At 36.7% G+C, this 16,110-nt stretch overlaps 1 protein-coding gene across 2 annotated transcripts in view; it reads right to left on the bottom strand.

Annotated features, from left to right (window-relative positions):
* The window catches only part of LOC121424746 (kinesin-like protein KIF11-B), a 34,605-nt gene extending 24,674 nt beyond the window's left edge, over positions 1 to 9,931 (bottom strand). Inside the window, exons 1-7 of one of the 2 annotated variants that reach the window (XM_041620507.1) lie at positions 9,770 to 9,931; positions 4,035 to 4,164; positions 3,776 to 3,873; positions 3,268 to 3,346; positions 2,734 to 2,916; positions 1,769 to 1,893; positions 108 to 265 (exon numbers count right to left, since the gene is read on the bottom strand). In XM_041620507.1, coding sequence (XP_041476441.1) covers positions 108 to 265; positions 1,769 to 1,893; positions 2,734 to 2,916; positions 3,268 to 3,346; positions 3,776 to 3,873; positions 4,035 to 4,164; positions 9,770 to 9,831 — 835 coding nt within the window. In that variant the 5' untranslated portion in view covers positions 9,832 to 9,931. Of the gene's footprint in view, positions 1 to 107; positions 266 to 1,768; positions 1,894 to 2,325; positions 2,336 to 2,586; positions 2,649 to 2,733; positions 2,917 to 3,267; positions 3,347 to 3,775; positions 3,874 to 4,034; positions 4,165 to 9,769 lie in introns of those variants that run through there. The other variant, XM_041620508.1, reaches the window with a different exon arrangement.
* Between the last annotated feature and the right edge of the window lie 6,179 nt (positions 9,932 to 16,110).

Genomic DNA, 16,110 nt, shown 5'->3' with positions numbered 1-16,110 from the left:
AAATCAACTATTTGTTGGAGTGGACTTGTCCTTTAAAGGGCTTACAGACCTCATTCCAATGAATGAGGCCTTCTATTCGAGTGGAATATCATTATTCAACCACTTACCGGCTTCTCTGGCCCGTTTATCGACAGCCCCTGAGCGTCCAATGTTCTCGCTTCCTGCAAGATCTACTAAGTTGAGTTTGCCGGTCTTCAAAAGCTCCTCCCCCTCGATTGAATTCTCCTTGATGTGGATGGTCACCGAGAAGACCGAGTGAGAACGACTGAAACATTGAAATTGAAAGAAAAACACAAGGATGTTTGAATTTTGCAATTATAATCATATCCAGGAAAGTGATTTCCACCTTCTTCCTGTCAAGCATAGACCGCAATTGGCATATAATCCTACATGTATTAGCTTGTGCATAATAATAATAACAGCTGGATTTGTTTAGCGCTGCTTTTATGACCATGGCTTTAGCTACCAGATTTTCAATGGCGTTCAGTGCATTCAAGGAATTAATCCTGTCGGGTACCCATTTGCCTCATCAGGGTTTAGTAAGGCAAATGTAGATAAATTTTTTTATACATGGCTCGGATTTGAACCCAGGACCCTCTGATTGAAAGGCAATTCAGAACCACTAAACCACAATGGGCCTGCATGTCAATTAAGAAACTGTATAAATAGTGCTGAGTCTCTACGACAGCTGCATGTATATGCACTTAAAAACAGAAGAGAATTAATGAGAGTAGCTATTACTACATACTTGGTGGGACTTAAATCTATATTTTGATTGCATGGATGGAATATTTCTTGGTTTTATTTGAGTTTAGGCATACCAACTGAAACTCTCTATCCCAGTGACCTATATGGATTCTAGAAATACTGCATTGCAGAAATTTTTTATCCAGTGTAAATCTGTTGAAAATGCTGTTTTGATTTTTAAAAGGCCCCCAAAGAAACAGACATAAACTTTATCGATTCTTCTCAGTATCAGTACTTGAAACCAATCACTGGTAACAACTGATACATTTCACGCACGTGCTGTGAGGTTACGTTTCTCAAGGTTTTCAGCAGTTATCAATAAAAAATTTAATAAAATCATCTTCTTTTGACCAAACGGCAAAGGGCTAGTTCAGGTCTTTTACAAAATATAAACAGACTTTTTTTCTTATCTATAAACTGAGAATGTTTCCTTATTCTAGATCATTCTTTTTTTCTCTCTCATAATTCGAACCTGTCAAAATTTAATAAATCTGGGCCCGTGTCATGAAGGACTTACAACTGTTGTAACTCTTCCATCATGCCAACTACCATGGTAACAGGGCTCAGCAGCCAATCACAATCAAGGTTTCAATGGCAGTTACAATAACGGCAAAGTAACGTTAGTTGTAAAGCTCAGTGCACACTTTATGATCTGATTTTTTTTTTCAATTAAATTGAATAGCATATGATATGAACATTCTAACCTCTAAAATCTGAACAATCAAAGTTCTGAAGAGTCGTATGAATATCAAAATCAAAATTACAGACTGTGTCTAGCCTCTCTTTAGGGATAAAGCAAATCAAAAATCTGACCACAAGGCTTGCAGCAAAGTAGAATTTCAATATAGTATTTCTTGCATCACGCCCAATTTCAAATAAAATGATTTTACATCTTGGGACTTTCAAGTTTCATGCAATATACAATTTGTTTTTTGTTTTTTAATCGCATTACAATGGATTGTGTAGTGTGCGCCGGGATGAACTCTTTATGAATTGGCCCCAGGCATTAATTAGTACTAACCTAGAGTGGGCATTCATAAGTGTTGCAGCTGTTTGCCTCTTGGCTGCTCCCTTCTCTAGGATAGCGTACACCTCATTCTTGTTGTGGACTGTTACTTCCTCAAGACCTTGTATCACAACAGAGCCCTGGAATAAGAAATGGCATTTAAGGTTAAAGGTAAAAGAAAGTACTTGCAGCAAACAATTTTTTTCATGAGAAAGAATGTTGGTTAAGGGTTAACTGTCAACAACACATTATCATATATCTAGATCTGGTACTTTGATGGCAAACTTATCCTTGTGAAATCATGAAATCTTAGTTCAAAAGATTCTCAGTCTCTAGGTGTCTTCCTGAGAGAACAGAAGATTAAACAGCTCTTTGTTGTACAGCTCCATATAGGAGACTGTGACTGAGCACTTAATTACAGAACCCGGGTGGCCTTTGACTCCTTACCTTTCAAGGAGAATCCTCAAAGATTCTCAGTCTCTGGGTGTCTTCCTGAGAGGATAGAAGATCAAAGATCTCCTCGTTGTACAGCTCCAGATGCGAGACTCTGACTGAGCACTTTGACTAATTACCTTCCTAGCAAAATCCTCAAAGATTATCCAAATGCAAGACTCTGACTGAGCACTTAATAGCGCAACCCAAGTGGCCTTTGACCTTTGTCTCCTTACCTTCCTTGCAGAAAAAAGATTCTCAAAGATTGTCAGTCTTTGGGTGTCTTCCTGAGAGGATAGAAGATCAAAGAGCTCCTCGTTGTACAACTCCAGATGGAAGACTCCAACTGAGCACTTAGAACCCAAGTTGCCTTTGATCTTTGACTCCTCACCTTTAGAGGAGAATCCTCAAAGATTCTCAGTCTCTGGGTGTCTTCCTGAGGGGACATAAGATATTAAACAGCTCTTTGTTGTACAGCTCCATATAGGAGACTGTGACTGAGCATTTACTAGTGCAACCCAAGTGGCTTTTGACCTTTGTCTCCTTACCTTCCTAGCAGAATCCTCAAAGATTCTCAATCTCTGGGTGTCTTCCTGAGAGGATAGAAGATCAAAGAGCTCCTCGTTGTACAGCTCCAGATAAGAGACACGGACTGAAAACTCAACATCGGTGCCGACCATCTTCTCAAAGATCTGATGCATCGCTCTAGGAATGATGCCAGCCAGTGGATCCTAGAAGATCCGGAATACAATGAACATGTTAATGAGAGTCTGTTTCTATGTAATTTTCTCACAGTAAAATTGGGGTACTGGTTTGATAATAGTACTTACATAACTGAAAAATTTTGGCAAAAACCTTACCAAAGATAAGAAAATCAACGAGGGGCACATAAGCATATTGCTTTACGTCAATGTTCAGAATATTTACTGATTTGTGACAATCATAGCGGTGTCACATCTCAGAGAGAAATGACAAATTTATGACAAAAGTTATGACAGAGTTCCAGAATACCACCCCAAGTCATATTGGTGACAGCTAGTATATGTCTGCAGCTAAAAGGAAAAAAGAAGAAGCAATCCTACCTGTTCCCAGGAGAGATCTGGGTCTGGAGTTCTCTCGCCTTCCATGGTGAATGTCTTCCCAGTGCCAGTCTGCCCGTAGCTAAAATCAAATTAAATAAATCATATCTTTAATAAAAAAGGTGATTCTAAGTAACATCTTATCTAATTAACTGGAACTCCATGCTTTATTTCATGTATGTAACTTTTTATCATGCACTATTACTTCTCTTCTGCTTCAAAAAATGGGGATTGGCATAATCTACAGATAATCAAATTGAATTTAATCGATTAAGAATTCAATCCTCGGTTATTTACCTCAGAGTGAAATAATGCGCTTGACTTCACACTATCATTTTTTTTTCACAAGGTGCAGGCTACTCTCAATGTTTGATACAAGTAAAGTGCAAACTTTCTGAATTTTGCAAATGAAAAGTGATGGCTTTCTAAATACACAACATAAATGTAGACTTCAATAGAAAATGCAAAAATGCAAATGTTGATCTTGGAAGTTAATGAGGTGTAGACTTACGCAAATACTGTGCAGTTGTATCCCATGAGCACTTCATCAAGGATTGGTGCACAAACTGACTTGTAGACCTCAATTTGGGGAGCCTTGGGGCCAAAGACCTGAAATGATGAAGTAACAATGTTTTCTATTTATATACACAAACATTTTGGTGGTACATGTAGGTTTTAATCTTATTGGATTCTGTTCAAACTCATTTTTGAGATTGTTTCCACAACTGGTATTCATCTTTATTTAATTTAATTATTTGTACATACTGTACCTTGTCAAAACTGAATGTTTTTGAAGAGGCCTTTTCAGCAACTTCTGTGCTGACAATAATCTCTCTTTTGGAGGGCTTCACATCCAAAATGGAGTAAGAATTTTGCTTCCGCTCACTTCCATTGACAGGTCTGCAACAGAGAATGAATGAAAATAATTTGTTGTACAGAGAGGCAACTTCTTAATCTTCAAAACATACATTGAATGCTTCAGGACTTAATTAGATTTTGTTTTAATGCGCATGGCAGCTTGTGCTTGTTGGATCTCACAAGTGGATATTTCGCTCAAAATTATAACCCCATTTCACATCTTCTCTGTGAGATGTAAAAGCTGATACCACCATCTCATGGACATCACACGATTTTGTTGCCCAAACCCAATGAAATGACCCTTATATCAAATAAAATATTCTTACCACCTTTCTGAAAAATATGCTGGAAAACAGCTTATTTTTATGACAAACAGCTCGGGATCAGCCAGGTTCTTCAACGGATACCGCAGAGCCAGACAAAGTCTCATTGGAGCATATCCCTGACAGAAATAGTCTATTAATCGGTCTCCAATAATTCAGAGAGAAATCATACCTGTAGATATTGCCTACCTAGAGTAGTGCTGCAAGTCAGGCGGCATGTTCGGGTTCGGCAGAGTTCTGTAATTTTTTTCTGAACTTGGTTCGGTTCGGGGTTCGGCAATGAATGCCAAATTAAATCATTAACATACAAAATAAAGGATCAACAACCCTCAGTTAAATCATCACACCAAATGTACAGTGCATGTCATATATCTATAATAAATTTTGTTTGTTGGTTATAGAAATTGTTGCATAACTTTATTTATCTTATTCTTCAAACAAAAATAAGAGTCATTTCTACTTTCATTTTTAAATGAAATTTAAAAAAACAAAGAAAAAAATGATAACGAGAGAATGAGGACAGAAACAGAATTTCAAAGAACAGAATATTTTCTTTTTCATGATTATGTCATGTAGATATACATCATGATTATGTTCAATTACAATGTCATTATAGCAAACAGCTTCTCTGATCTGAAAGTGTTGATCGGGAATGTCGAAACAGTAGACAAACAACCTCCACTCAACTGTTATTATACTGGTAAAATTCATCATTCCAAAGAACAGGAAATGTTTTAGAAAGTCCAGGCTATTTTCTTAAAAGTGGTTAAATATCAGTTCATTCTTGGTCCCGAAAGATCAACGCTACGCGACTTCAACATATTTCCAACATCAAAATGATAACATGGGACTGCACTGTGTATTTTAGTGTTGTGAACTGACAATTTATCATTTCATTTTCAGTAACTGACCAGATTTAACCACTTTTTTAGTACATATTGATATTGGAAAAACGTTTCAAATGTGGAATATGAATTTTACCATTATAATAGCAGCTGCTCAAGAGCAGATGCAAATTGCAAATAAGGCAATATATTCAATTTTTAATTAGGAGTATAAATAACTGGAATGCTTTACTAGAGGAAGCAGTTTCTGCATCAAGTGTCAATATGTTCAAATCAGTTATTGAGAGGCACTGGAAAAACCATCCCTACCAGTTTTTACTAGGCCTGAGTCGAAACGGTTCCCCGACCGGGCCCCGCCCGTCGCCCTAAAACCCGGTTTTACTTTTTCGGGTTTCGGGTATAACTGCCCATAAAATCCTTTATCAATCCTCCATTCCTCAGTGTTTTGATTTCATACATTCTCCTACCTTCTCAAATCACTGTCATGTACTTTGTGACCTATTTAAGAAGCGTTTGATAGATGCCAGACAAGAGACCTCGCCCAGGGAGCTCAGATTACGAATTTAGGGTCGTGCTCAATAATGCAGCAGGCAGACATAATCCATATGTTTGGCGAGACAGAACAAGCGGAAGGCGTTCATGTTGATGTCTCCCCTTTGCATGATTGCACGTGCTCTGCTTGTTCAATCCAGGGACCTAACCTTTCTTTTTCGGTTTCTGGAGTGTGGTTTCGTTCTTGGGGCAATATTTATATAATATTGACTGGCCTTAAGGAAGATACCAAATATATTTCCCAAACTAGTCTCATATTGCCCCGAGTCGAAGACGAGGGCAATATGGGTCTAGTGAGGGAAATATTTTTGGTATCTCCCGAAAGTAACGCCAGTCAATATTATTATTATAACCTGTTACCTCTTTCTGGTACATTAAATTAACATATTGATAGATTATAGAACTAAATTGTTGGACTTACATGTACCTTGGTCAAGCCTTTAGTGTCAATTCTGCACTTTACCATTATGACGTACTTACAAGCGCTTGTATCCAGCGTTGTCTTTATTATGACGTATATAGTTGGTGCGCGGATCCTTATGAAGTGTATCTCTTTATACGCATCCACAAATGCGCTGGGGATTGATGAGCTCGGAATACGGATATTATGGACCGCTATTATTGTACGTAGGTGCAGTAGGAAAATTACTCTTTTCGAGGAGGAGGGGTGTACGAATATTATGGTCACTCGTCATTCAGCTGATCGCTGACCGAGCCATTGTGACGTAGTTTATGTTGAGTTAATCAGTTAGACAGACAAAATACGCTTTTATATCATGTCTCCAAAATGCCTCATTTAGGTAATAATATGTAATGTGTTAGGTCATGTACTCTTTTATCATGTTTCGTTCAAATTCAGAAGCGTTTTGCCCTGGCTTATCATGAAATTCTTTATTTCCCTTCACTATTTCGATCCTATCCTAGGCCCTAGCTAGAAGTGCAACTCTGACACTACTTATTTTTCCAATGGCGATCGTATTCGTTTGATCATTTTGATGGTATTCATAAGTGGTTTTCAAAAAAATAATAAAATTTACTAGACAACTAGTATATTGTTAATAATGAGTTTTGACTTTTGAATAATGGCAAATTGGCAATGATTAATGAAAATGACGAATATGATGATGATAATAATGATAAGATAATGACGATGAATGATGGTGGCAGCGGTGGTAGCGATGATGATGTTATCAACTGAATCATGGTTGCAATGATGATGGTGGTCACTGCCTGAATGGTGAAATTGGTGATGATGATCATGAATTGTGATTTTGGAGATGGCCATGCGTGGAAAGTGATGATGACTGTGATGAGAAATGAGAATGATGATGTTGCAAAAATAAAATCAAGAGCTACAATGTGGTTTGGAGTTTGGACAAAGACAGTCATTTCCATGACGGGAAGGCAAAAGTTGAACATGAGGTGCATGGCTGTTAAATCAAAGGGCAGACATAATCCCATTCCATTGTTTATGTTGTGCGCAAAAAAATCTCTTTCGTCCATGTGTTTTTTTCGGGCCTTTTTGGCACATCCCGCCCTGCCCGCCCCCCTCTTTCTCCTTCTCTCCCTTTTCCTCTCCCCGCTCTCTTGCACTCCGCTCATTGCACTGTGCGATATCTAGAATCATGACTGGGCGAGTTTGAGGTACATTTGCTAGCACATGCGTAGATCTTTCTCCTTGTTCGAGTTTATTGGTATTATGCATAACCAAGATCGTCGATATCGCGTCGGAAGCAGGCATTGCCAGGCAAGATCGAACATGACAAGAAAAATGTAAGTTGCTGTGATATTTTTTTGTGTGTGTGATTTAATATTTCATATTAAAAAAATAGGAATAGTTGAATTTTGCTTAACTTTTTTTTAAAGTTAAATCTTGTCCGAATCATCGCTTTCTCGGCACTTGCTTCCCCTGCGTATCATCGGTTCTCATACAGGCAGCGTCATGCGTCTCAATGGCATAAAAATAACAGCAGTCAAAGTTTCAAAGAAATATGATTTTAATATTTCGGGTACCCGGTCCCCGCCCATTTTTTCCCACTCAAACCCGGTTTGAGGAAAACCCGTGATGACTCAGGCCTAGTTTTTACCCTACCAGAGACTAGACTATCCAACGTGACGAGGGGCAAACAAGCGACAAGCTTTACATCTCTACGTATCCAAGTAAGTAAGTAGGTTGTTTGCACTTCCTGTTTCAACTTTTCTAATCAACCATTTTTTGGAACGCAATCAGGAGTATGCGCTGATTTGCTTTGAATTCATCTTCATCTCTTATTGATTTTTGTTGATATTAATATGGAAATTTCTGAAGGTGAATAGTTTACGGTCTTTACCACTACTTTGTCAGTCACAAGGAACGATTACAATTACGATCGATTACTGCAATACGTAATTCAATCACAATTTTTATACCCAGTTTAGCTTCCAATGAGTGATTTCAAGTACCGTGTTGGTGTTGAGAGCGTAAAAAGTCTGCTGAACCTAGCTCCAACACCGAGCTGAGTCCAGAGGAACGATACCGGTTGCGTTTATCGATAGCACATGACGTTACGCCTCTGCACTGCGCTGCTAAATCATCTCAACTTCACGCAAGAAATCTCGACGACGAAAATGAAATCAGAGAGAAATGCATTAAATTCTCATCGTACAGAATACAAATGCTTTAATTTGAAAGAGTGAACATTATTCTTCTTCAAAATATATAAAGCTCAAATAATTTGAACTCATCTTAATTGTAAAAGCAAATTTTACGGGGATGTATCATCGTGTTTGCAGCCTGATCACGGGCTTGAGATTGCCAACACCAACACCGAACTTTTGAAATCATGATTTTCCCAATCCCTGGTGGCATGGTGTTGGTGAATGGGGAAACTGCACCTACATGTAGATCGGCGTCAACACCAGCTGCAGTGCTGGGTTTAGCAGACGATATTCAACACCATCCTTCAACACGAACTGCCGGAAATACGTCATATTTTTCGTGGTCAATCCCAACACCAGCCTGATTTCAAGTTACTCACAACACCAAGTGACCAACACTAGATTTCAACAACGTACTTGAAATCACCCAATGTCCCCTCATTTTATGAAGAAAAATATAGGCCTATTCTGTATTCATGTTTATGAAATAATTTGAAATTTATGAAAGTTCAATCAAAGACGAGACAGAACTTCAGAAGCTTTCATACCTTGCCATTTACGAGGAATGAATTTTGTCTTGTCTTTTTCTTTTATTCAACACAAAAAAATTAGGTTCGATTACAGCAATACATAAAAGAGAAAAATACATAAGGAATCGTGAGTGGATATTAGACGTCAGTCTCCTCATTCAGTCATTGGCACAGGAAATTAGGCCTAGGCCCAACTGTTTTGTGAAATTAAGCGAAACTTTGAAATGTCAAAAGACACAAGTCACAACTTTATTTTACATTCAGATGAAATTTTCAGTGTTACTGTTATGCTTATTGGATTTTTCTCTTTTTATTCAAATCACCATTTTGTTGGGGTGGACTTGTCCTATTTTTCATGTTTCTTTGCAGCTTGCCTAAAAATATTTAACTTAAGTTTTCTAATGAATCATTCATATCATGATTCCCAGCCCCGGGCATTGTGTTTGTGTTAATCATGTTAATACTAGTGATAATACTATTACTAAGAATCTAAATCTGTTTGATCATGATGATTATCGATATTGATTCGTATATTCTCGGGCAATCTCGATCCAAGGCAAGGTCAAGGATCTGCACTGATCAGCGCGACGCAATTTGCCCGACAATGCGAGCCACCACCAGTAGCGGGGTTGGGGATCGGTGGCTGCCGCCGCGGCTGGCGAGCGGGATGGGAGGAATTAATGTGTCATGTAAAATTCAAAATTCAAAATCTCGCAGTCGCTCTCGATTCTCTTTTTACACAAAAACTATAGTAATTTACCTGCATCTCACAACGACCTGTATGTTCTTCTCCTGCGGTGGCTTTCCTAAACCCTTTACCATTGTGACCGTAATCTTCAAGTTGAAATTTATATCAGAAATGTATCGTGGCGCAATACAAGTCAGTCTTGTTTTTGAATTGGGTGCACTTTGCGTGTTCGCGTTGAAACGGGCGCTTTAAATCAAACGGACCAATCACGAGCGAGCATGAACTAGGTATGGCAAGCCGAAAGAGAAATCGTTTTACAGAACAAAATTTTGAAATTACCTTCAAATTGTTATTTCAGGGGCCCCCTTCCAACTTCAAATCCGACATGCAGCAGTAGCATAAAAAAATAATTGAGGGCATGATTGAGGGTGCAGATCGTAGCGCGTGACAAAGTCCTGAGGGAGCAAAGCGAGCGAGGAAAATGTTTCATTCTTAAAATATAATTTTGTGATAAATTATTTTTTGACAAAAATGTTAAGAAAGTAACATCGCGCGCTTAATTAAATCCTATTCTGTTTTTTGTTATTTTTTCTCCAATTTCTCTTTTTTTTATTCTCGGTCGTTATAGTTTTAAGGGCCGCAAGTTTTTCTACCTGTAGTGTATGTATGAGTGAGGAAGGTCCGTTAAAGAGTGGCAATATAGTGGGATATGAGAAGAATCAACTAAAGCCCGTCTTCCTTTTTTTTTCTTAGAGTTGCATGATATAGCACAAAATACCACTAGTATACTCGGAGAAAGTAAATTTGTTCTTCAGAAATATTGAGGGGCAATCGGGTTTCCCATTATTTGTGCCTGTATGGTACAGGCATACAATTAATGCCACCAGTAAAAATGAAATAAGATATAGTGCAGGCCTATAGCTAGCGCACCCGACGCGCAGGTTTCTTTTTTTATATATCATATTCGAGAGCACATAAACTTGGATTCGTGAGAGAAAACTTCATATACTAAACAAAACTTCTGCACACTCACCCCCCCCCCCCATCACTTTGGTAATTTAATTTGAAATTTCTAAATGTCAATAAAGTTAATTTAATCAAGTATACATAGATACTCTTAAATCCAATTAAAAAATAAATCGTAAAAAATGAAGTTCCGTGCTAATAATTCGCATGAAAAAGGATTCCCTATGCATGTGATATTATTTATAGGCCCATAATTATTCTGTTACATAACCATAATTATTCCGATACAATCCGTGAAGGTAGATATACAAGAGATACTGTATGGGGGGGGGGCTTTCAAGCTGAATGAAATGTTGCAAAAAAAACGGTCTTCACCACCAATTTTAGGTCTGTATACCTAAAAAATGACAAGCCAAATAAAATTAAACATCTTCACAACTTATTTGGGGGTGAATTCTTAGGGGGTTTTGGTATTTAAAAAATTTAAAGAGGGCTTTTAAACCACTAGAAACCACTACGCCACTGACAGATACATGTATGCGTTAATAATTTCATTTCATTTATTTGTCCGCTAAACGGATAATTGTATAACTTGACAATTCTTGCAACAAACATAAAATTCACAGAATAACATAACAATGAACATATATACCAGTAACATAATAACATGAACATGAACATAATCATCGTGATTGTACTGAGTTATAAAATACATGGAATGTATACATAAATTAAAATAGATGACTTTGCCGGCAAAGCTATTGAGCATTTATTTATTTATTCAGCTATTTATTCATTCATTTATTGGTTGATTATATTCTTAAAGTTTTTATGGTATAAACGTTGTGAATATATATTATGTATTAAACATTATTTATTTTCTTCATTCTGAAAGTGATATAATTAAAGCTGTAGCTAAATCTTGGTTTTACATCTTCCTTCTTTCAAGTTAAGACATGCGGGCGGGGGGGGGGTAGAGAGACATAAAGGGGACATACCTTCCCAACTTTCTCATCTCTAAAACTCTACAATTATTATCGACATGTAAGTTGCGGAGTTGTCTGCTGCATTTTCTCTTTAATTGTTTCTACAAATAAACCATACTCCTTATTCTACTGTATTTCATTGACAACTCTTATGGAGAAAGGGACAAACGAATTAATGCGGCGACTGGTTCTTGCTTTTACAGATATCAGTCTTCGTCCGCTTCTTAATTGAACATACTGGCTATTCAGGGGGTGGGTTTGATCAGACATAATGGAGAGAGCTTTCGAAAGTACTCTTTCTTTACAGATTTCATCTAGATCAACAGTGTTATTCATTATTTTGCTGGCTTGCTTAACAAGTCTTCTAAGCTTTATTTTATCTCTCTGTTTTGCATTATTAAACCGGATGATTGAATCAAAAGTAATAATACTCTGGATGATCGACTGGTAAAATAGATACAAGATCCTATCATTTACGTGGAAGTACTTTAACTTTCTGAGGAAATATAACCGTTGATTGCATTTGGTCAAAGTGCATTTTGACTTTGCATCCCACGACAGTTTACTGTCGATTTCCGTTCCTAAGTATCTATAGCATTCAACATTGTCAATAACATCACCATTTATATGTACTGGTCTATCAGTTGGTTCAAATGATTTCTTTTGCCTGAAGTCGAAGACAATTTCTTTTGTCTTCTTGGAGTTAACGAGTAAACAGTTTGCTTTACACCAATTTTCGAACGTATAGATAGTATCCATATAATCCAATTCATTTTCATTTTCAATTAATCCGACTATCACCGTATCATCTGCATATTTAAGTATGTGAGTAGATGGGTTATATGATTTACAGTCGTTGGTGTATTGGGTGAAAAGGGTCGCAGAGAGAACACACCCTTGTGGAGTACCAATGGTTGTCGTAATTTCATCAGAGAGAATGCCGTTGACCCTAACTTTCTGTGTCCTTTCATGGAGGAAATCATGAAGCCACAATATAAGAGATGGCTGAACATCTAGATTTTCTAATTTTTCCAGGAGTATATGGGGTTCTATAGTATTAAATGCTGATGAGAAATCTATAAAGGTTGCTCTAGCATAACATCGTGCCTTATCTAAGTCCATAATGAAAAAAAATCTTAAAATGTAATAAAACCTTTCTGCTTTACAATTGAGCTCCACGCAAGGCTCTTTCAATGTGATTTTATTGAGAAAATGTTACACGAAAACGTTATTTTGACCAAACTTTCTGTTTAACTTTTTCAAATGAATGATTACTTAAAAAAAAAGGAATAGCAGCATAACTTGACTGGGGTTGCCACTATAAAGCTTGACTGCAACCTTCTAAAAATCGATATGTATTAATAGAAAAATGCAAATTTGTTCAATGTTTTCTTGTCAGTTATACGTATATTATTTTTGTATTTTCTTTGTTAATGTGTTTATAAAAAGTGTTGCAGAAACCAAGAAATGAAATGAAATAACTTGGTGAATCTTTTTTATTTTGTTTATTATCATGTTAACTATCATTTATAAAGTTTGAGATTAATTTCATCATACTTTATGGTCTGTTGGAAATAAAACTGCGAATTTTAATTTGAATATGAATCAGAATTGCATTATATTTTTCTATATAACATATCTTGTATGATTATAACTGAGTTATTACTGGATTATAACTGAGTTGTAACTGGGTTTAATGAATATTATTCCCAATATTATTTTTTAAAAAAGAAAAGAAATTTCCCCTGAATGAATGTGCAGCTATTCTGTTCACCGTCTAACTTAAAAAAAAAACAACTGCACACCTAGTTACCAAAAATACATAGCATTTCTATTTATTTGAGAACAGGATAGAAGAGCATTGTCTATTAAATGCCTCGCTCATGGGCATAGGTGCCGCGGATCGTACCCCGGACTTATTTCCGTGTATAGCAGGCGCCTAGACCACTCGACCACGACACCTCCAGCAACCATGATGTCAACAGCACCAGCTACGACGAAGGTCTGACGAAGCTTGCAGCCTCGCAAGCAGAAGCCAAATTAATAACGAGAAAATTTGTGGAATAAAAAGTGTTTGCTGATGACTACACACCAATCAGATGGTATTTTCATTGATATAAAGAAAAAATACAGAATAAAAAGAAGAAGAGGAAATGAAACAGAGGAGGAAAAAAGCATAAGGAGTTATAAAAATAAGTAAAAGAGAAGAATTTGAAAATGAACGAATTTTAGGTCACTAAAAAAAAAAGTTTGCATGCAATGTACGCCTCAATATCCTGTTAAAGATTAAATGACGATTGAAACGTCCCATTTTCAAGTCCATATACAAAAAAGGTTCGCTTCTAGCTTTCATCATTTTGTTAAATGAAATAGACATTCATTATTACAGAAACTCTTGCTCTCGGATTGAGATTTATTACTTGTAAAAAAACGCTTCTTTTCAGGTGAATGTATCAAAAGCTTTAGCTCGTACGTGCTTCGCATTTGCATAATTTAAAAAAAAAAGTGTTAAGAATTTTCTGTTTCGTGATCTAGTTTATAATGATTATGTAAATATTATCATTATTTTCTTTTTATTGATATTCGTCGCTTGTATTTTTAATGATAAACAGTACTACAATCCGGGACTATAATACAAGAAAGGACTTCACTGGAAAAAAAATCATCTCTGTGTCCGTCCGAGGCAAATTTCAAATTCAGGTTCCAAAATCGTAAAGTGGCAAATGTATGGTTGATTCACAAAAAGACCATTTGCTGAACATTATGATTTCGTGATTTCGTCATATTTTTTTTTCTTTTGGTTACTCTAGGGAAGGAGGGGTGGGGGTGAGACGACATGAAACATGATATTATTTTATGAATATCTGTCGCAAAGTTGGATTTTTGTAATAAAAAAGTTTGCTCGCTTGCTTCGCTCGCTCCCATCTTTTATTAAGTTTGCCCATATCTCACACCCTCAAAAGTTTTGGCTCATTATACGCTACTGCATTAAAACATCTGACAAGTCCTGTTTTACCCGACGGTTACCATAGGAACTGTGCTTCTCAACCAATCAAAATCAAGGAAAATTTTCAAATCTGACAACTTGTCAGAAAACCAAGGTTGATGAAACGCAAAGCAGGATGAAATGTATAAATATGAATACGAAAAATGTCCCCTATCTCTCACCCTTTTTATCACCACTGAAATCATGGATTCAGATGCCACCTGTAGCGCCATCTATGTAAATTGTGCATCATTATTATTATTTAATGCAGACAATCTGTTATCGTTTAACTGGCATTTTACATTCGTCGCCTGATTTCGTTAGTCATGCATGGGCCATTTAAAAGGGGTATTCCAGCCTGAAAATAATATGATTTAAAAAGAATAATTAAGATTGATTTAAAAAATTGACAAACAAAACACGAACAATTTGATCAAAATATGACAAAGACTAACAAGGTTATGTCAAATCAAACACAGCAAAAACTGTGGTGTTAACCGGTGTACATAGAGGACCACAACAGTTATTTTACACCGGTGTTAAATTGGTGGTGTTAGTTTTACAATACACCTATAGGTGTTATCACAACACCTATGGTTGTTACATTTACACTCTTTGGTGCTATGTTCAATCTCTAGGGTGTTATTTTAATACCTCAGTGTGTGGTCCTCTACACCAATTGCAGTTTTGACACTACAGTTTTTACAGTGAAGATTCGCAGTAGGCCTACTTCGATGAAACAGCTGTCTTCATGAATATTCAAAGAGCAAATTGATGGTGTCATATCCCCACTTTTGGTTTATTTTATTCAATGAAATTATGTTTATTCAAAAAATTTCCAAAGAAAAAATGGACTACGGATTTAATGCAATAGATACTCAATGCTGTGTCTTACTTCATTGTAAGGGAGATATATCATTCACACATCTATGAAAGCATGAACTAATTATGATTTCACGTAACATATCAACATATAAGAACAAGGAAAATGGGGATGTGACATCATCAGCCCAATTCAGCATGTTCAGGGGCTGCGGAAGCGGGGGGGGGGGGGGGTCTGGGGGAGGTGGGGGCTTCATTCCCCACTTTTTTTTCCAAAACCGTGTACAAAAACGTAAAATGACCAAATGATTGTGATTTTTGGCATGGTCAGCCCCCCCCCCCTTTGAAAACCTTTCCGCGGGCCCTGCATCTAAATATTCATGACGTGTATACATCCGTTTCCACAAATATTGCTTATTTCTAAAATTCAATACCTTCATTGGTTATCAGAATTTGAAAAAAAAATCAGCATCTTATTAAGAAAATTTTACTGTAAATATTTAGATATAATCATTTTTCAGCCCGGAGTACCCCTTTTATATAATTTCATTATGTTTAGTCTTATGCATTCACCATTGATTAGAATTTTCATCCAGTTTTCACTAATCTATCAGGGTCTTTTAGTGCTATGTATTTATTTTTTTAATATATCA

The sequence above is a fragment of the Lytechinus variegatus genome, chromosome 12 (genome assembly GCF_018143015.1).
Source record: "Lytechinus variegatus isolate NC3 chromosome 12, Lvar_3.0, whole genome shotgun sequence".
In the NCBI taxonomy this organism is placed as follows: Eukaryota; Metazoa; Echinodermata; class Echinoidea; order Temnopleuroida; family Toxopneustidae; genus Lytechinus; species Lytechinus variegatus.
This window is presented reverse-complemented; position numbering and strand designations above follow the sequence as displayed.